Genomic DNA, 21,362 nt, shown 5'->3' on the forward strand with positions numbered 1-21,362 from the left:
AACATGTTTTGCTGTTTTCCTATTGTTAATGTTGTTTAGTCGCTAAGTTGTGTCTGATTCTGCTATGCCAGGGACTATAGCCCGCCAGACTCCTCTGTCCATGGGATCTCCCAGGCAAGAATACTGGAGTGGGTTGCCACTTCCTTCCCCGGGGGATATTTCTGGCCCAGGGATCGAACCCACATCTCTAAAGAGGCAGGCAGCCTCTTTAGAACTGAGCCACCTGGGAAGCCCTTACTATTGTTGATATTGCCAACCAAATCTGCTATATAAGGAAAAACAGGAATGAGTCAGTAGAAATAGAGAAATCTGATAAGTGTTGGGGAGAAGGAGGGAGAGGAGGGCAGAGACTGTATTAAAAGTTATAAGACTAACTTTAGTAAAGTAGGAAGCTCAATAATTTCACTCCTAGGAGAGCTCCCTGATGGTTATGCCACCAACAGCAGTAAACATGGCAGAAAACAAGTACGTCATGAAGCCAGCTCTGCACAAACAGCAAGGTTTGCTGATGAGCCCTTGTCACGGTCAGTAATTTGAAAGCCTCCCCCTGGAAACCACGTATTCATTACTATGAATCCATCCACAGCACATGCAGGCAAGTCAGGTCCCCAGAAGCCATGGACTCTGTGTTGGTGGCTACTCATGTGTGATATCATTTTCCAGGTGATATAAACACAGCAAGTTTAATGTGATTCTGTTATCAAGGTTGCTCCCAGCTCTTTAATTTCTACTTCACAGGAAAGCAACATGATTCAAATAATGCTTTTCCCCCCAATCATCAGTGCAAACCTGCCTTTGAATACAGGTTCCTTTATTTATTGCCTGTGTTACTTAACCTCACAAGATGTCAAGAGTAAAAGGAGAATGATAAGAAAAACACCTATCAACAGATTTTATACGATGTCATGCTTGTACTGTACCTAGCTCCAGGCATGGTACAGTCTGTGTGCTCTAGTGGAAGCTGTGTTCTGTATATCAGTTTAGCATCATGTACACTTTGTGTAGTTTGCAGAGGTATTACAGGGTGGTACATCCCAGCCCCGGCAGAGCATCACATTCAAGGGGAAAGTCGTAGTACCACATAGTTCCCTCTTGTTGCTGTAACAAATTTTAACACACTTAGAGGTTTAAACCACACAAATACATCACCTTAGAATTCTAGATAGCAGAAGTTTGACAAGGATCTTATTTGGCTACACCTCCACTTTGAACTTCAAGCCTCCAGAACTATCAGAGGATAAATTTCTGATGTTTGAGCAACCAGGCTTGTGATGATTTGTTATGATCACCGTAGAAAATGAATGTAGTCTTCTCCTTGGGAATCCTATTACTTCCAGCTACCTTTCATGAAGTTGAGGTTCCTCCTCATAGAGAATACACACTGACTCGTGCATTTGTAGGTTATTATCTGTATCACTATAATGCTTTTCCCTTTTCTGTTTATATACAGCACACACTTGAGAGCTAGAAGCCAAATATCACTTGTGTATCCTAATTCCCTGATTTTTCTTGAAAAAGAAGAGTTTTTTTTTTACTTACTTAAACTACATTTTCCTTAAAAAATGACTTCTTGTAAAGACAATATTTGCTATTAATATTGCAATGGTTTTAATTTATTGGAAAATAAAATTTGAATTATGCAATTTTATTGGGAACTCAAGTCATTCTTACGTGAAGAAGAAAATTCCTTGACCCAAATAATTGAAAATCCCAGGGACATCTTTTTAAGTGTGGTGACCTCTGTTCCAGGCTGGAACTGGGAAGACACCCATCTCCTCCTGGGTTAGGGTGAATCCTGACAGTAAGATGCTTGGGGCAGGAGGGCAGGCCGCTTTCTTATTTTAATTATTTTGAAATTAATTTTTTTTTTGGTCTTGCTCCACAGCCCACTCCAGTGTTCTTGCCTGGAGAATCCCAGGGACAGGGGAGCCTGATGGGCTGCCATCTATGGGGTCACACAGAGTCGGACACAACTGAAGTGACTTAGCAGCAGCAGCAGCCACGGCATGTAGGATTTTAGTTTCCCAACCAGGGATTGAACCTGTGCCTCCTGCAGTGGAAGCACTGAGTCTTAACCACTGGACCACCAAGGAAGCCCCCACAGACATCTTAATGCAGACCACGCTGAAGCCAGAAGCTCAGTGTGCCTCCTGGGCAGGTCCCTCTTCCAGCTCCTGCTCTGTTTTTCCCAGGTAGCTTCATGGGATGGTAAAATGCCTTTTACAGCTCTAAATCTACATTTTCTCAGGTCTAATTTTAACAGACAAGAAAATGTGTCTCTCTGAAAAATCTAAGCATCATTACACTTAATCGTCTCTGACATGGTTACTTGCTCATCCTAGTGTGTGTGCCCAGGAAACTTAAATATTTTAATTAGCTAAACATGAATCATCTATTCAACCTGGAGGAAGAAGGGATATAAGTCCTAATCCCAGGTTTGGGGATGGAGTTGAACCTAGTGAAAAATCAATGCATGTTCTAAGTAGAAGCCGGTGAATAGAGATTGTTTACTCGCTAGGTTTTATTTGACTCTTTGGGACCTCATGGACTGTAGCCCACAAGGCCCCTCTGTCTTTGGGATTTCGTAGGGGAGTGGGTTGCCATTTCCTTCTCTGGGAGATCTTCAAGACCCAGGGATCAAAACTGTGTCTCTTGCATTGGCAGGTGGTTTCTTTACCACAGAGCTATCGGGTAGGCCCAAATAGAGGTGAGAGGCCCCAAAATACCAACCACCCCCGAGGCTTTAGAAAACAGAATGAGTGCTGAATCTCCAAATGTATTTAAGTTTGTAATTTTTGCTTTGATAAAACAGATTTATATGTACATTTTATATCTTCTGATCTCAGATGACTATATCATTCATTATGTTAATAAAAAAAATTAGGAACTTCCTGTCTTTATCATCTTAGATGTATTAATACTTGGCCTACCACAATGTCATATGCATATGTGACGATTTCTTGTGTATATGTAGCTCTGCATGTCTGTGTATATAGAGAGGGGAAAATGTAATATGCGTTTCCATACTGTGAGTGTGGCAAACAAAAGCGCTGGACACATTCTTATACAGTTTCAGCCTGTCCATGTTCTACTTGAGATTTATGTTCAGGTTGTATACCAATAGAAACAACTGTATTTCCAGAGTAAGGCAAACACTGATTGTACTTTAGGATGTTTAGAATAAAAATAGATCAGGATTCAGAGCAAAACATAGCCATTCTTAGGTAAAGAAATAATCGACAAGTATTTTGCAGAGCATGCTAACAGAAAGCTTTCAGAATACTCATTTGACACAGGCTTAATAACTCAAGAAGCTATGTTATATCATTATCATACTCCAAGAATAATCTAAATTGATGGAGAAAAGTCCCTAAAACAACCCAGAAAGGTGCTCTAATTTCAGGGCTGGTATATTTACAGAGGAACAACGGGATCTAAGGGTAAAGTAACTTGAAAAGGTCATAAAATGACAGTTCGTTAGCTGCACCAGCAAAGTACAGCTGCCAGATCCTCCAAGGGGAGCACTTAGGAGCTTAATTTAGGAAATCCCACGACCCTTTCTTTGTGCTTGCCCTCCACTTTCACAGCGCGTGAACTTGGCTGAGCTCATCTCCTCCCTACACTCACCAGCCTTCCCTGAAATTCTATCACCCAATCAGGGACCTGGGAGGGAGTAGACACAAATTGTAGAGCCTCAGAGCCTCAAGTTTTCTTCCAAGTTTCTTCCAAGTTCAAGTCATCAGCTTTCTTTGGGGAAAGATTTCTCAAATCCAGCGCTCTCCCGCTACCCGAGACAAAATGATCTCAGGAAAGAACATCCGTAGTCTTCAAGGAACTTGTTTTCCCCCCAAAGGTATGAACTTAACCAGTAGCCAAGGAGCTCTTGCCCTTCTTCACTTGGTGTGGAATGCTCTCATATCACTCTTCAGGTAACCGTTTCCTATCATCTTTCTCATCTCCACCTGAATCATCATTTCCCAGGAAGAAGCAATGACATGAATCCACTAATTTGCAGCATTTAACAGAGATGCTGATTCATCACTGAAGATCTCTTTGTTGAGGATTTGACTTGACTGTAGTTTTCAGGACAGCTGTAGCAGCTGTACATTGTGTGTCTTGCCACCCTTAAATCCCCATCTAGGCTGTGTCTGTCTGAAACATACAATAGATGATGATACCTGCATTTTTTTCCCAGACTCCTAGTTCTTCCTCTTGAAATCCCAAACATTTGTACTTTCCTAAAACTCTTGTAGCTAGAGCTTCAGATTCAGATGCTAGAAAAGAGATGCATTCAAGCAAGACTTGGATTTGGAGTTGATTTGTGCAGAGAAAGGCAACAGAAGTTATAAGACTGGCAGGCCCGGTCCTCTGGGGAGTCCTCTGACTTCCTATCCCAGCTTGTAGCTAAGTGAGTGATCCTGGAGGTGGAGGATGAAACAGGGACATCCAACCCCTGAATCCTCCTGATGCCTTTCCAGCAGTGGGGATGGGAAACCGGTTTTCTAGTTCTGTCTGTTGCATGGTGGTCTACAAGGAGTTTTTCCTATACATCCATTGCAGAGTCTGCTTCCTCAATCTTTCAAAATGATCTGATTCCTTGCATTATATACTTTTCTGTTATTTAATCTATTTTCTGATACCTACAGTCAAACTCTGAGTGACACAGTATCTGGTAAATGTCTATTGAGCAAATCAATAGACTAATGAAATGGTAGATGCTACCTGACTTAAAATGAAATATACCTATACTAGATGAGATGAGATAATTTGAACCTTTTATAAAGTCATGTCTTAATATTCTTCTTTTATTCTTTATAAATTATGTTTCAAACACATAAGTAGTAAGATGGATTACAACATTTGAAACTCATAATCCCCACATCACAGAAAAAGCTGAAAAACTTTTAAGCTCATTTTTAAAAATTCTTCATGTATAGTTTCCTTACAACCATTAAAACTAAAAGCAGACTGGAGCTGGGTTTTTTCTTAAAATGGATTACATGCTAATAAGCAAAAAGTGAATAAGACAAATCTAATAAGAATAATGAATGAAAGGAATATTTCTATATGGTATGAGTTAGGCTAATAAGCAGTAACTCATTCAAATATAAAGACTAGAAAGCAATAAAACTCAGATAATTATCTGAAGAGTAGGACACATTTGGGTTTTAAAAATTTGTAGATCTGAATTTTTTTCTTTTCCTATATTGTGTATAGATCCAAATGATAGGTCTAATTATAAGATGCTTGTTAATATCACTTAAAAAAAAGCAAACACTCCAGCTACACCCCTTTCCCAGCCATCGTGCAAAATAAAGTTGCTTTGGGGAGAAACTGAATTAATTCTATCTGTCTTAAAGTAGGATAATTAATTTCAACTGGCTTAAGGTAAAATCATTCTTGTAATACAGACTCTGCCACCTAATTATTTCTCCATATGCTACTGCTCCCCTACACCAGCCTCAGCCTGGCACGGTGGGCCTCTCGCAGGTCTCTGCCCATCCCCCACACTGTCAAGGACACGACGCTAAAACAGCCACTAGCCAGCCTCCAGTGCAAAGAGAATCAGATTGTCAAGCAGTGGCACAGGAGATCAGAAAACAAATTTCATTTGTGATGTTTATTTCAATTAACCATAACGTGTCTAAAATGTCCTTGAAAATAAATAGTTTAAAATTACCATTAACAGGAGATATTTATCCTGATCGCCTTCCTTCCTAAAGTTATACACATACATACATACACATAAATACACACACATGCACACACTCTTGCACACACACACATACACACACATACACACACATACATTTCAATAATGCTATATCAGAAACAATCTGAAGTCATTTATAGTTATTACAAAGAATCTTGGGAACATTGATGTTAATGGTGATTTTCCAAATCTTACTGCACATAAAAATCACCTAGTTTATTGTTTTAAAATATATACATTTCTAGTTCCCAAGTCATATGCCTATTAATTCAGGATTTTTATTTTCAGACAGCACCCTATCTGGTACAGATAGGATCAGGATCCAACGTTAAGAAACACTGCTCTAGGAGATCAGAACATCTAATCTATTTTTAAATTCCTTCTTTTCACCATGTAAATTCTACCAAGCATACATAGAGTAACAAGCTTTCAGAATAATAGAAAAGAAGTGAATGTGAAATATGAATGTGATATGTAATTATTGCTTCTTGATTGATTTCCTATTCACTGCACTGAAATAGAACCACCCACACAAAAGAAAAAAAAAAGAAACTATGTAATGGAAAATTAATCAAAACTAGTTTAAAAGCAAAGAAATGATTCTTGTTAGTTACTGAGGTATTGGTGCTTCCTCTCCTCTTTTTTCCTAGAATTTTGAGAGAATTAGAAAAGCTGCCAAATGCTGTGGATATTTAAACACCATTAAATTAAGCATAATAAAATGATAGGGAAACAAAGTGATGGCCAGTGGCAGAGAAATATGAAATGAAAAATCACTCAATTATGTCAACAACCACATTAAATTTAACTGTGTGAATTAAAAAGAAATAAATCCAGTAAGTGGAAAGAGTACACTAAATTGTACTAGGAGCCAATAGCTATTTTAGTAAAAAATAAACTGAAATTCCAAAGAAATATTATGTTGTCCTCATGAACCTGAATTAATGTCTTTATTTAAACCAGTAGCTAAATTTTCAAAAACATAACAGGATCATGAATTTGGGTGTTGGAAGCATCTCAGGTATTTTTTCCAAACTTTTTTTATAAAGTTAAAAAAAATTAAACCACAAAGATTATTCCTCGACCAAAATCACTCAAATATTGAGCATAGACCCAGGATAAGAGTTTCATTCTTTCACTCATTAATATTTGGTCCTATTTACCTGTTATATATGAGTTGAATCACACATTTAACAGTTACCACTTTCATTGAATAATAATGCAACATGCTCTCTGGAGCCTCTTTCATAAGGACAATAATTCCTTTCATGAGGGCTCTGCCCTCAGACCTAATCATCTCCCAAAGGCCCCACTTCCAACACCATCACATCAGAATTTAGGTTTTTATGTATGAATTTTGGAGAAACACAAATATTCAACAGATCTCAATATTTCCACAAGTCATCTATAGATTCAATGGAGTCCCTATCAAAATCCTATGGCATTTTTTGCAGAAATGGAAAAGCTCATCCTCAAATTCATAAGGAATTCAATTTCCCTTGAATATACAAAATGATGTTGAAAAAGCAGAACAAAATTGGAGAAATCACATTTCCTGATTTTGAAACTGGCTATAAGGTGAATTCTCTGATATAATGGTAAACTTGTAAACCAATGGAATAGAAGTGAAAATCCAGAAAATAAACCCATACATTTATTAACAACTGATTTTCAACAAAAGTGTCAAGACTATTCAATAGGGAAAAAACAGTCTGTTAGACAAGTTGTGCTGAGGTAACTGGAAATACATATGTAAAACAAACAAGTAGGACCCCTACCTTACAACCATATATAAAAATTAGCTCAGATGAAATCAATGATCTAAACATAACATGTAAAATTATAAAAGTCTTAGAAGATGACATAGGAGTAAATTATCATAACCTTGATTTAGTGATAGATTCTTAGAAATTACACCTTAAAAGTATGAACAACAAAAGAAAAAATAAACTGGTACTCATCAGAATTAAAAACTGCATGCAAAAAAAAACTGAATACATCAGAAGACACTATCAAGAAAATGAAAAGATAAGCTAAAGACTGGCAGAAAATGCTTGCAAATCAAATATCTGAGAAGGGTTTAATATCCACAATATACAAAAAGCTCTCACAACTCAACAACAAAAAGGCATGGGCTAATGGCCTAAATAGACAGATACTGAAGAGGAACTAAAAAGCCTCTTGATGAAAGTGAAACTGGAGAGTGAAAAAGTTGGCTTAAAGCTCAACATTCAGAAAACGAAGATCATGGCATCCGGTCCCATCACTTCATGGGAAATAGATGAGGAAACAGTGGATACAGTGTCAGACTTTATTTTGGGGGGCTCCAAAGTCACTACAGATGGTGACTGCAGCCATGAAATTAAAAGACGCTTATTCGTTGGAAGGAAAATTATGACCAACCTAGATAGCATATTCAAAAGCAGAGACATTACTTTGCCAACAAAGGTCCGTCTAGTCAAGGCTATGGTTTTTCCAGTGGTCATGTATGGATGTGAGAGTTGGACTGTGAAGAAGGCTGAGCACCGAAGAATTGATGCTTTTGAACTGTGGTGTTGGAGAAGACTTTTGAGAGTCCCTTGGACTGCAAGGAGATCCAACCAGTCCGTTCTGAAGGAGTTCAGCCCTGGGATTTCTTTGGAAGGACTGATGCTAAAGCTGAAACTCCAGTACTTTGGCCACCTCATGCGAAGAGTTGAGTCATTGGAAAAGACTCTGATGCTGGGAGGGATTGGGGGCAGGAGGAGAAGGGGGCGACAGAGGATGAGATGGCTGGATGGCATCACTGACTCGGTGGATGTGAGTCTGAGTGAACTCTGGGAGTTGGTGATGGACAGGGAGGCCTGGCGTGCTGCGATTCATGGGGTCGCAAAGAGTCGGACACGACTGAGTGACTGAACTGAACTGAACTGAACTGAAGAAAAGACAGAAGTAGCCAAGAAGCCCATGAAATATTTTCAACATTTCTAGTCATGAGGGAAATGCAAATCAAAACCACAACAAGATTTACCACTTCACACCCAGTAGAATGGGTATAATTTTTAAAAGACAGAAACAAAACCAAAAAAAAAAAAAAAAAAACAAGTATCACTGAGGATACAGGGAAATAAGAATTCTCATATGTTGTACTGGAAAAGTAATGGCTCAGTCAATGTAAAAAAAACACTGTTGGTCTCTCCAAAGTTATATAATTGCCATATGACCTAGAAATTCTACCCCTATCTATACCGAAAAGAATTGAAAACTGGTACCCAAATAAATACATGTACATTCCTGTTCTTAGTAGCTCTGTTCAAAAGAACCAAAAGATGGAAACAATCCAGGTACCCATCAGCCCATGAGTGGATGAACAAATTGTAGTATATCCATACAATCAAATACTCCACAGCCAACAAAGAAAGGAAGAAAGTGCTGATCCTTGCTGCACAGTTCAGGGACCTCGGAAACCTTATGTTAAAGAAGCCAGATACAAAAGGTTACATGTTGTATGATTCCATTCATATGAAATAGCCAGAACAGGTAAATCCATGGAGACAGAAAGGAAATCTGTGGTTCCTGGCGTCTTGGGAGAATTCCTATATAATGCTTACTGGATTTCCTTTGGGAATGATGAAAATGTTTTAGAATCCGAAGTGGTTGTACAACATCATGAATTTATCAAATGCCACTAAGATATTCACTTTAAAACAGTTAACTTCAGGGCGTCCCTGGCAATCCAGTGGTTGGGACTTTGCCTTCCAATACAGAGGGTGCTGGTTCGTCCCTGGTAGGGAGCTAGGATCCCACATGCCTTGTTGCTGATAAACCAAAAACGGTTAAAGCAGAGACAACATTGTAACAAATACAATGAAGACTTGAAAAAAATGCTTAGCTTCAGGTACTGTGATTTCACTATAAGAAAGAAAAAAAAATTGGGAATGTTTCAGCTCTATTAAAGCTATTTGAGTTTTCCTCTAGTCTTATAGCTTTATTTTTACTTTGGTTTTTAATTTTAAGAAATATTATAACCATAGCATTTTGTCATTTTAAATAAGAAGCTACATATTATTTTTATCACTTTTTTAAATCAAACTAATATATAAATCAACTGACAACAGCTATGGGAACTGCCAATCATTTTATAATAATATAGCAGATTATTAGTAGTATGCCAGTCATATAAAATACAAAATGAGATACAATTTCATATCTGAATATCACAACCTAAAAAATTTCATGAAGTTCTAATTCTGTAAAATATAAGTGACCTAAAGAGTCAAAATTTGCATCTTCATTTTTATTGGTTATGGGATAAATGTTATTTATCTGATACATAAAAAGGAGGTTTTAGAGGCTGATAAAAGATCCCATTAACCCTACAGACTTTGTTGGCTCTCACATTTGCCTTGTAACAGAATAAAAGAGAGAGGATGAGAACTGAAGATAAATGAAAATATACAGTAAAATTTAAATAATGAAAATCAAAGCATAAACACACACATTCATTTAATGATCTGCTACACATTTGTGAGGATGTGCCAAACACGTGGACTGAGATTTAACAGTCATGATTTTAATTTCACAAGACATGACAGCATTTGGTGTTTTAGTAAGAGAAAGTAGAACTCCACACGCAAATAATTTATTCCCAGAAATGCTGCTTCATGCATATAAAATCTTATGTGTGCACTTTTGCTCCAGTAGAAAATCACCAAAGGGGAAGAAAACTAACACTCCTAGTTTAGTATCAGTTTTATAGAAATCAGTTCACTGTGGGTGTGTGCACATATGTGTGTGTGCCTGCATGTGTGTGTGTATTTCAGTGGAGGTGAAAGCAACCATATTATATTAAAGTAAATGCCACCCTATTTTGCAGTATATTGATTTATTTCGATTCAGTGGGGCTTTTCAGTAGATATCATCCTTATGATATTTGTAAGTGGTACTTAAGTATCTTTATTTCTGCTAACTTCAGAATTTCTTCGGCAAAAGGACATTGTTTTGCTCAATCTACATAATTCCATTCACCTTTGTTAAAATGTACACAACACCGTGGATGTGTTTTTCAGTTTCATGAGAAAATAATTTATTTTGAAGAATGTCTTCTGTACTCTATAATAGCGTGGTATACATGCTATTCTTCAAAATAAATTATTTTCATTTTGATTAATAAGATATAGCAGATTTAACATACTTTTTTATATTTTTCCATATGTCTAAACATCTCTATATTTATATAAGTATTCACACTTGATCTTAGCCAAAAGGTCAAGAAGCGATACAGTTATATAAGTATTTACTAATAACAATTTTAAAAGTTGAAATTTCTAGTGTATCTCAGAGCAAAGCAGAGTAAGAACAGCTAAAGAAAAACATAAGAAGATAATATAATAAATCTAATAACCTCAAATTATAGTGTTCTATATTTATTACTCTAACAGCAAAAGAATAGGTATAATTATTGTTTATTCTTAAATGATTCAAGAAATTTATGAGTAAAAGAAGGCTTTGGAAGAATGATAATGAATGGAGGAAAGTTAAAGTGAAGAGAGCTGCCTGCTACACCACTAAATGGAAATAATACCTTTCTGAAGACAAAGTTGCTAAACAAAATATACATAATGCCAGTTCTGTTCAAAGAACAGACACTTTCAGTAAAGTAAATTCATTAGGAATTGACTTTGATGGCCTTTCCACTTTGGGATTAATTCATCATTTTCCTGAGACACATCAATTACCACTCTGTCACATTAACTTTCTGAGAATGACCCCGTATGTGACCTGAATGAAGGGAATCAGTTGCCAGAATGATTTAAGAAAACAGGCTTCCAAAGCGCTTCATGAGAGGCATGTCGACGAGCCATGGGGACTTGCTCAGTAGAACACTGACCACTTTTTCCAATGATGTCTCACTTGAAAAAGCATGATTTGCAATGGAAAATACATATACTGCACATCAAGAGAATTAAGGCTTCACAAGCACAGAAATCTCTGCCATTAACTGAAGAAACCACATGAGCCCTACAGGGTAGTCTATTTTCTAAAATTGTTGGGAATTGCAATTCTACTTTTCTCCGTTACAGCAAAATCATGACATAGTTTGATAAATATCAGGTAACGCATTCTTGTTTCCTCTTTGGTTGTTTTGTTATGTTTTATCGCGTTACGGTGGTCACAAACCCCACTTTTCTTTTCCTTTCCTTTCAATCAACTTTATTCTCTGTCCTGAAGTTCAAAGAAGCGAACAGAGGGAGAAACAGGACAGGTAAGAGCTCAGAAAAGGATTCGAATTAGTGAACCTTACAGCTGTTTATTTGGCTTTTCACCGAGCCTTGGGAAAGATGGTCCTTTCTAACACCATTCTCCAGCTAGGGTTTTATCATTCTAAAGGGATCTGCAGCTTTCAGTGTCTGTAGGCTGTTGTACACACAACCGTGTACTTTCTAGATAACCCACAGCAATGCATATAATTCTCATCCATACAGATGCAGACTAATTTTGCCTAGCGGAAGTGCAATCTATGTCTTTATCCCTTGTGGGAAAAAAAAAAATCCGTTTTGCATCTGATAACCAAATTCATTTATGCATTCTGGTTGCCCATTTGTCTATTACTTAGATCCTTCATTCAACTGGCTATATCATCTTACTGGTTGATTCAGGAGTGGATGGATGAAATAAAACCTTTCACATGTGTTCATTTTATGTTTGTATGAGATTTATGAGTTTAGCATTTTATATGCCAGCATCCATTTCCTCATCTTATTCATACACAGTATTTTTATGCATTTAGATATATGCTAATTCTATACGGCACTTATATATAAATGTATATATACATATATATACAAACATGTTATTCCTATATGGTACTGATGCACATAATTTTACACATACAGATTAGTTTTATTGAAATAATGTTAAAACCACAGTTTGGATTTGTGTTATAATAACATCTACACGATTTCCTGGACTTTGGCTTGTTCTGTATGAAGCTTTGATTCATTTGATATTGAGAGACATCCGAACCTTGATATTTTGATCTGTAAAGATTTCTGTGGCCCCAGGGATTATGACCTGCAGCTGCTCCACAACAGGTAATTCTTTTGGTTTAAGTGCGTGCGTGCTAAGTCGCTCACTCCTGTCTGACTCTTTGCAACCCTATGGACCAATTGCCTGCATGGCTCCACTGTCCATAGGATTTCCCAGGCAAGAAGATGCAAGTAGGTTGCCCGTGTCCTCCTCCAGGGGAACTTCCCCACCCAGGGATTGAACCTAAGTCTCTTATGTTTCCGGTGTTGGCAGATGGGTTCTTTACCACTGGTGCCACCTAGGACATCTTTAGTTTAATTAGTGAGTCTGAATTCTTAATGAAGAAGGTTAAAAAAAAAAATGCACTAACACCTCCTCCCAGCCATCACAATGACATACACTGAAGGAATAGCCTTGTGATTGATGAGCACACCCAACGAGTTGTTCAGATCTTCCAAAATCTTCCTGGTTTCCAAGCTCTGTCTACTTCTAAACCAAAGAACTACACTGGTCCCAAGAGCCCAGATCTAAACTCAGAGTGGTCTGCTAACATGATAAGGCACATTGGCATATATACCAGCTCCGAGGGCTTCCCCAGTGGTTCAGTGGTAAAATCCACCTGCAAAGCAGGAGGTACAGGAGACGTGGGTTTGATCTCTAGGTCAGGAAGATCCCTGCAGGAAAGCATGGCAACCCACTCCAGTATTCTTGCCCGGAGAATCCCATGGACAGAGGAACCTGGTGGGCTACAGTCCATAGGGTCGCAAAAAGTTGGACAAGACAAGTGACTGAGCATGCATGCACACACCAGCTCCAAACAGGCCCCAATCAGCCCTCATACTTCCTAACTGACACACTTTATGCTATAACAGCTGGATATAACCAGAAAGGCATCAAAGTGGGATAGAATGAAGTACTTCTTTCATGTTCCCGTTCCACTTTGCTCTTAGCCATCATCACAATGTATTATTGATAACAATGGATGTGTAATATCTTCCCGGACACACACTAAGCCCACGCTGGGCAAGGATAATGATTCAGTCATTTTCACATCACCAGCATCCAGAGCAGTGACTGGCGCAGGGTATAATATAAATAAGTGCTTGCTCTGTTCAGTGAATCAAAGGGAAACAGATATTTTGATGATCAAAACTTGCCCCGTAATTGAAATAATTCTGTGCTTTCATGAGTGGCAAGCTGCAAAACATTCTCTACAGATTTATCCGTTGTGTATATGTCAGAAGCATATACCATTACTGATGGTTTATGAATCTGTACAATAGAAAATTATGATCACTGACTATAACATTTAACTTTAGATATTTACATCACCAAGTCATGAGGCACTAATCCAATTTAATCTTATATTTGCAATAAATCCCTAAAATCACAAAGAATAAAGAAAAGTAATATGGAATTCAATTTTTCTGCCCATTTAGCTTTTACAGCTGATATGAATGTGAACTACTTATATGACTCAAAAAATATGAACTTTTCAAACTCATTTTTAACTCATTGTTAAAGGAACTGAGTGAAAAAGATAGAATGATGCATTAAGGTGCCATAGCTACTTTCATGGGAGAAACAGGAACAAGCTGTGTGTGTGTTGCAACATATTGACACTAACACACATACATTACAACTGCCACTGAGAGTGTTTAAAAAATCTAAAAGCCATGTATCAAAAAAATTACATCTATAGCAGTAAATATGTCTATTAGCTTTAGGACAAAATTCCAAAGCAAGCTAACTTTCCCAAAGTCAAAATTTGACTGTAATTCAGGTTTTAACATTTATGTCATAGCCTATAAAGGTTATTTGTAACATGATGTGTTTAATTGATTTAAAAATAATTTTTCTGAGACTAAAAAGAAATCAAAGAGGAGTAAACCAGATATGTTTAAATGTTTATGTGGATATTTACCTTACACCAACAAATCCTAATTGTATAGTTGCCCAAACTGATGGAGAAAAATACTCACTGAAAAATAAGATCAACTGCTTGGATAACTGAGACAAAACTATGACAGGAAACCAAACACACAGAGGTCCTTTCTGGACTTCATGCTTTTCTTCCTTTTGGAAAAGCTTGAAACTCTCAGATTTGTCATACTCTAACGTGTTCACACAAAATTTGTCATGCTCTCTTTTCCTATGCATGAATAACATTTTAGATACATTTTATACTACCACGGGAAAAGATCAAACTATCAGATACGAGGTAGTACAAAAAAATGTATTCAGGCTTGAAGTTGTGAAAGTTAAGGCGGTACCCACCAGTCCCCAGGGAAAAAATACAAAGGAAGTGAGGACATTTGCTTCCAAAGAGCTCCCATACCTTGTTTTTTTCCTGTAGTTCAACTCCTGATGTCTTGAAATCAGGACCTTCCAAGTTTTCACTTAATCTATTTCTCCTGTGCAGGAGTTCTTCCATTTCTTTCACCTGGACCTTTAACCTTCTATTTTCTCTCTCCAGTCCTTGTTTTTCCTTTTCAAGTAGCTCCCTCTTGTCCCACTCAGATGTATTTTCAGCCTGCAATCTCTCTAGCTAAACACAGAAAACACAGAAAAGCAACATGTAGCATTTGCAATTGCCAAAGTGAATATGTCCTTTTATACATTAAGTTTTCTATTTTTTGGCCACATCCAAGGCATGCAGGAAGTTAGTTCCTCGACCAGGGTTTGAATCTGTGCCCCCTGCAGTGAAAGTGTGGTGTTTTAACCACTGAACCACCAAGGAAGTGTCTACACAATTTTTAAAAAGAGAACACTATTTGTCTGAAAGTTGAAAACAACACAAAAGCCCTAAGATCAGATCATGTGCTAGATAAATTTACCCTTTCTCTTGGTTCATGGGCCTATTTCTAGAACCAAACAGACCATATTTGTCAATTAAGTATATTAAGTGAGACATTGATGATATTTTGCCATCAATCTCCACTCAGCTGATGAGAATTTATCAGTTGAGAAGGAACAAAATCATTTCTTGGGCAATTTTGGTTGGATGGATATAGTTCATATATTCATTCACTCATTCACTTATTTACTATACCTTTCAACTTCCAGGCACTATGTTAGTCATTGCAAATATAGACAAGTGAATGTAATAAAATATCATAAATGCCATGATTAGAATACTGTACAATATAGTCAAACTTGCCTGAATGAATGGCCTATTTGATTTTCAGGGAATGGAGGCTGGCAACATGATTAAAATCAGAGGTATTTTAAAACAATTTGTTATGGATCGAGGTTGAAAATTACTTGTTTTTACATTGTTAGTATTAAATGGCTTGATGGCAAAGTGTTGAATAGTATTGCACTATTATAAAGTAGCTTCCATGACTTTAAATTTTCAAAGAGAAATCAACATTAAGAAAATGTTAGACTTCAATAATATCTTTGGAAATTAATTTTGATTAAAAAGTCTAAAAACTGCTTTTTCATATACACATAATTGTGCCATTATTGTAGAAAATGTTCTGTTCCCAAATCTAAGTGAGGCTCTGGTTTCTGAAAAAAACAGGAAACTAAAATTACATTCTTGGCACTAGACCTTCTCTATCAATTAAACATAATAAACTAAGGGATCAAATTTTAGATGACGTGATTTGACATTTGGGGTGCCTGTTTGGGATATGAGGTGAAAACAGTATTTCACAATCCAATTTAGAACATGACATGACTTTAATTATTAAGATTAATGCTTAAACTTTTTGACTAGCATCACATCACTTATCAGAATGAAAATAATAAAGTCGTAATAAAAAGTCATCAACTTAGTGATGAAAAATTAATTTTATGAGAATAAATGTATTCTTGGTCAAGGACAAACAGGATGCTATGTCAAGTCTTTGTAAAACTTTAGGCATTTAAAAGACATTGCTGAATTTGAATTTATACCTCATAACAGATAACAAGTAGAAATAGAATGTTAAATAAATAACAGATGGCTTGAATGAAAAAAATCTAAATTTAAAAAGTTGAAGAAAGGAATTATATTAACGGCAATAACAACAAAACTTAAATAATGTTGTGCTATTATTTATTATTTGAAGGTTTTTATTGACATACCAATTATCTGATAAATTTAGGCATATAATAAACATCAAAAAAGTATGGGTTTGTGAAAACTGGATCATAAATTTTATTAGCAATTTTATTTTTTATTTCATCTTTAAAGATTCTTTCTTGTCAGATTATTCTTTTCTAGGAATCATACAAAATCTACTACCTTAAAAGCCATTCAATTAAATATGAGTTAAAAAGATGAAAGAAATGTCAGGTATTACTTTAAGCTTTCAGAGTATTTTGTAAGCAGTTCTAACAACTAATCAATTTGAAATGGAATTCTATTGATTCACTTCCAATGATCAACAGAAAAATTCTAAAACATTTTAATTCTAACTGTAATATACTATGAATTTTAATTAATACTGAAAGTGTTAGTCTCTTAGTTATGTCTGACTCTTTGCAAGCCTATGGACTATAGCCCACCAGGCTCCTCTGTCCATGGAATTCTCCAGGCAAGAATACTGGAGTAGGTAAGCATTCCCTTCTCCAGGGGATCTTCCCAGCCCAGTGACTGAACCTGGGTCTCCTGCATTTTAGGCAGATTCTTTACCATCTGAACAGCCAGGGAAGGAGAATCAAGCTAAGAGTATCTCAATAAAAGGAAGTAGAGATGGATTTGAATATTCTAAGAGCCAAGAGCCCAATCATGACATATTAGGAGCTTAGGAGAGTAGGTATGCTGCTGCTGCTACTGCTGCTAAGTCGCTTCAGTCGTGTCCAACTTTGTGTGACCCCATAGATGGCAGCCCACCAGGCTCCCCCATCCCTGGGATTCTCCAGGCAAGAACACTGGAGTGGGTTGCCATTTCCTTCTCCAATGCATGAAAGTGAAAAGTGAAAGTGAAGTTGCTCAGTTGTGTCCAACTCTTCGCAACCCCATGGACTGCAGCCTACCAGGCTCCTCCGTCCATGGGATTTTCCAGGCAAGAGTACTGGAGTGGGGTGCCAATGCCTTCTCCAGAGAGTAGGTATGAAAGCAAGTTAAACAAGCAGATACTTACACTTAGAAGGAAGTATGATTTAAAGGATCATTTGAGTTTCTTATGAAAAAAAAATGTAATATTGTGATTATTCCCAAGGACCAAATTGAGTCATTTCATTTATTCATATATATGTATATCAGTGTTTATGTATTTGCTTGCTTCCTTCCTTCCAGTTTCATTGAGATGAGTGACAAATGTGTACACAGCCTAACAATTTGGTCACTTCTAATCATATTCATCTATAAACCCAATCTTCGCCCCTTGTCACTGCTTAATGCTGCTGAAAGGGCATCAGTAATAGATTGCAATGAACAAAATAACTAGAAGGTAAGTTTTATGAAACCAGAGTTGGGCCATTTTGCTCATCATCTGGCACCTGACACACGCTAGGTCAGCGCTTCACAAGGACCTGCTGAAGGAAAGAAAGCGTGCATACTGTGTCTCTAGCAAGAAGCTCCTTTGTATTTCAATCACAGCAATTGGGCACAAAGCGAAATAAGATAGCATCCTAGCAGAGCCAGTTACTCATTCACCAGTTCAACTGCCAATAGAATTTCTCAGCACATTTACTCTTAACTCTTATTACTGTTGTCATAGTTCCTTTGTATTGTGTGTGTGATAGGAGTCAGGTAAAGACAGGATTTTTCAGTAGAATGACCTAAACTTGATTCCCAGTTCTTTTTATCCCAAGACACTATTTTTCATTTATAAAATACGGAAAGTATTTCCTACAACTTAGTATTATGAGACAGGAATGATTTAGGGAAAATAGTTATTAAACTTTCAAACTCAACATAAATATTTCTTGTCACAAATATGTTTTCTAAAGAACAAAGCATACCAACAGCCAATTCAAACAATAACAGGTGAAACAGTGTATTGTTTTTCAGCACATTTTATCAAGACAACAATCATTTTGTAAATGGACCTTGTCGACTGAGAAATCCCCCAACAGAATGCACTATACGCCGTTCTTCAGGCCAGTGAGTGTTGTGTACAAACGATGTGCATGTTCCAGCAATAGATGAGCAAATATTCAGAATTTTCATTTCAGACAAGTTAGCTATAAAACCTCATTACAAACACTGCTTTTGAAAAGAAGAGATAAAAGGCAGGAAGCTTGTCACTCCATAGCAGTAAAAGATGATTACCCTTTACTAAGAACCTGGTATGTTCCCACGACTGAAGCGACTTAGCAGCAGCAGCAGTAGTAGTATGTTCCTAGTAAATAGCTCTAAGGTTATTTCTTATCCTTACCACCATCCTGTAAGTTTGTGTGTGCTACACACGAGCAGGGAAACTGGGGTTCTAACAGTAGAAGTAACGTCAAGGTGGACAAAGAGTCCAAGCCATGGTTCACCTAAGGCTCCTCTCTGCTTTCAATACGAGTTCATCCCACCCACACGAGGCTAACAGATACCTACTTATATATGGATACAAACCACATTCTGAATCCACTGTGTTGCACTGCAGTAAGGAGATCAAACCAGTGAAACCTAAAGGAAATCAACCCTGAATATTCACTGGGAGGACTGACGCTGAAGCTGAAGCTCTGCTATTTTGGCCACCTGATACAGAGAGCCAATTCACTGGAAAACACCCCTGATGCTGCGAAAGATTGAAGGAACAAAGGGAAGGGGGCAACAGAGGATGAGGTGGTTAGACGGCATCACTGACTCAATGGACATGAGTTTAAGTAAATTCTGAGAGTTGGTGATAAACAGGGAGGCTTGGTGTGCTGCAGTCCATGGGGTCGCGGAGTCGGACATGACTGAGCAACTGAACTGAACTGAATAACAGCTTGTGGTCATTCTAGTCATCACTTCCTTGTTGACCTATATACATTTTGCAGGTCATGAGATGGTTCCTTATGATTTCAGACCTTTTAGAGTATCCTTATAATACGTAAACATGAACTTGAGCAAACTCTAGGAATAGTAAAGTACAAGGAAGCCTGGCATGCTACAGTCCACGGGGTTGCAAAGAGTTGGACACAACTTAGCGACTGAAAAACAACAACAACAGCGAGGAAAAACTGTGTAAATATAAAATACTTAATAAAATCTGCACTAGGAAATTAAGCAAATCATAAAGGGTAGATGCTCTTTATTTCCCAAATCTCTCCTAAAAGTAATTTTAGAAGTAGACAAACTGTCTTGGCCCCAGGGATGCTCTTCTCAGAGATTTTGACAGTTCTCAGTGTCTAAAGAACACGAAATCTATGGAAATTACCTAAAGTAAGGTTTTCCACTCAACTGAGATTATGTTTCATGTTAATCAATGTATTTATTTTTTTTCTAAAGGATTAACCATCATTTTAATTAAAAGTTATACTGACTATTGTATTATACTCTGATGGTTCAAATAAAATAGAAACTTAACTTTATTAACACTAAAGAAAGGAAAAAGTACATAGTATATGATTTATATGGGGGAAATAGTAGAAAAGGAGATGGTAGAATAAATTAGAGCTAGAGTATGATGATAAAAATGAAATAGTGGCAAAGGTATTAATGAGAAACCCCTAAATCACCATTTGTGTCAAGAATGACTTAGTGTAACAATTTTATGTTTTAATATTGCTTTTTTAATATCTGCTTTGGGGGGGAAATTTGACAAAAGAGATATACTGATGAATTCTTTCAAGAAACTTAGTGAAGAAAAAAAAATGAGTTTGTTTCATTGATCAAACCAGAATCACACAAACTTTTTAAGTATTAAAATAAGATTGTTCATTAAAAAAACTAATATTAATATTATAATAAGCAAGTTAATTCCTTCCATTCATCTTTAATCCAAAGTCAGTACTTTTTACAGCCTCCTCTACTTACCACTGGCTTCCAGTGACAGCTGTTGATAGATCAACTGTCCTTATGCAGGTGACTCTGAGTCTGGGCTCTTACTCTGCTGTTTCTTTAGTCTTCCAATCCTTACCCAGGTTCTACTCTATTTATAATACATATATGTTATATTTATAAATATGATTTTTTCTGGTATATATACATATATATATATGTATACTTAATTGGTCTTGTATTCAACAGTATCCTTAAACTCTCATGAATTATATTTTATAGATTAGTTTGTGTTCTCTAAATAATTATACCTTCTGTAATCATTACAATTTTGTATCTTTCCAATTCTTATAACTTTATTACTTTTCTTCTTTTGTTGAACTGCCTGGCATCTGAAATAGAATATTAAATAAAAAGTGGTACCATGCTTCTGGTTTTGTTGCTCACTCGTTAAGTCATGTGCAACTCTTTGTGACCCTATGGACATACCAGGCTTCCTTTGTCCTTCACTATCTCCAGGGATTTGCTCAAATTCATGTCCATTGAGTCAGTGATGCTGTATAACCATCTCATCCTCTGTCGCCGCCCTCTCCTCCTGCCCTCAATGTTTCCTAGCATCAGGATCTTTTCCAATCAGTCAGTTCTTCACATCAGGTGGCCAAAGTATTGGAGCTTCAGCATCAGTCCTTCTGAATGTTCAGGGTTGATTTCCTTTACTGGTTTGATCTCCTTGCAGTTCAGGGACTCTCGAGTCTTTTCAATACCACAATTTGAAAATATCAATTCTTC

General features: G+C 36.9%; 1 protein-coding gene across 4 annotated transcripts in view; it reads right to left on the reverse strand.

The window, feature by feature from the left end:
• CCDC102B (coiled-coil domain containing 102B) overlaps positions 1–21,362 on the reverse strand; it is a 281,611-nt gene that overhangs the window by 167,195 nt on the left and 93,054 nt on the right. For all 4 annotated transcript variants that reach the window (XM_019987018.2, XM_070778681.1, XM_070778680.1 and 1 more), the window contains exon 6: positions 15,060–15,269. In XM_019987018.2, the coding sequence (XP_019842577.2) occupies positions 15,060–15,269 (210 nt within the window). The remainder of the gene's footprint in view (positions 1–15,059; positions 15,270–21,362) is intronic.

This window comes from Bos indicus, chromosome 24, assembly GCF_029378745.1.
Source record: "Bos indicus isolate NIAB-ARS_2022 breed Sahiwal x Tharparkar chromosome 24, NIAB-ARS_B.indTharparkar_mat_pri_1.0, whole genome shotgun sequence".
Lineage (NCBI taxonomy): Eukaryota > Metazoa > Chordata > Mammalia > Artiodactyla > Bovidae > Bos > Bos indicus.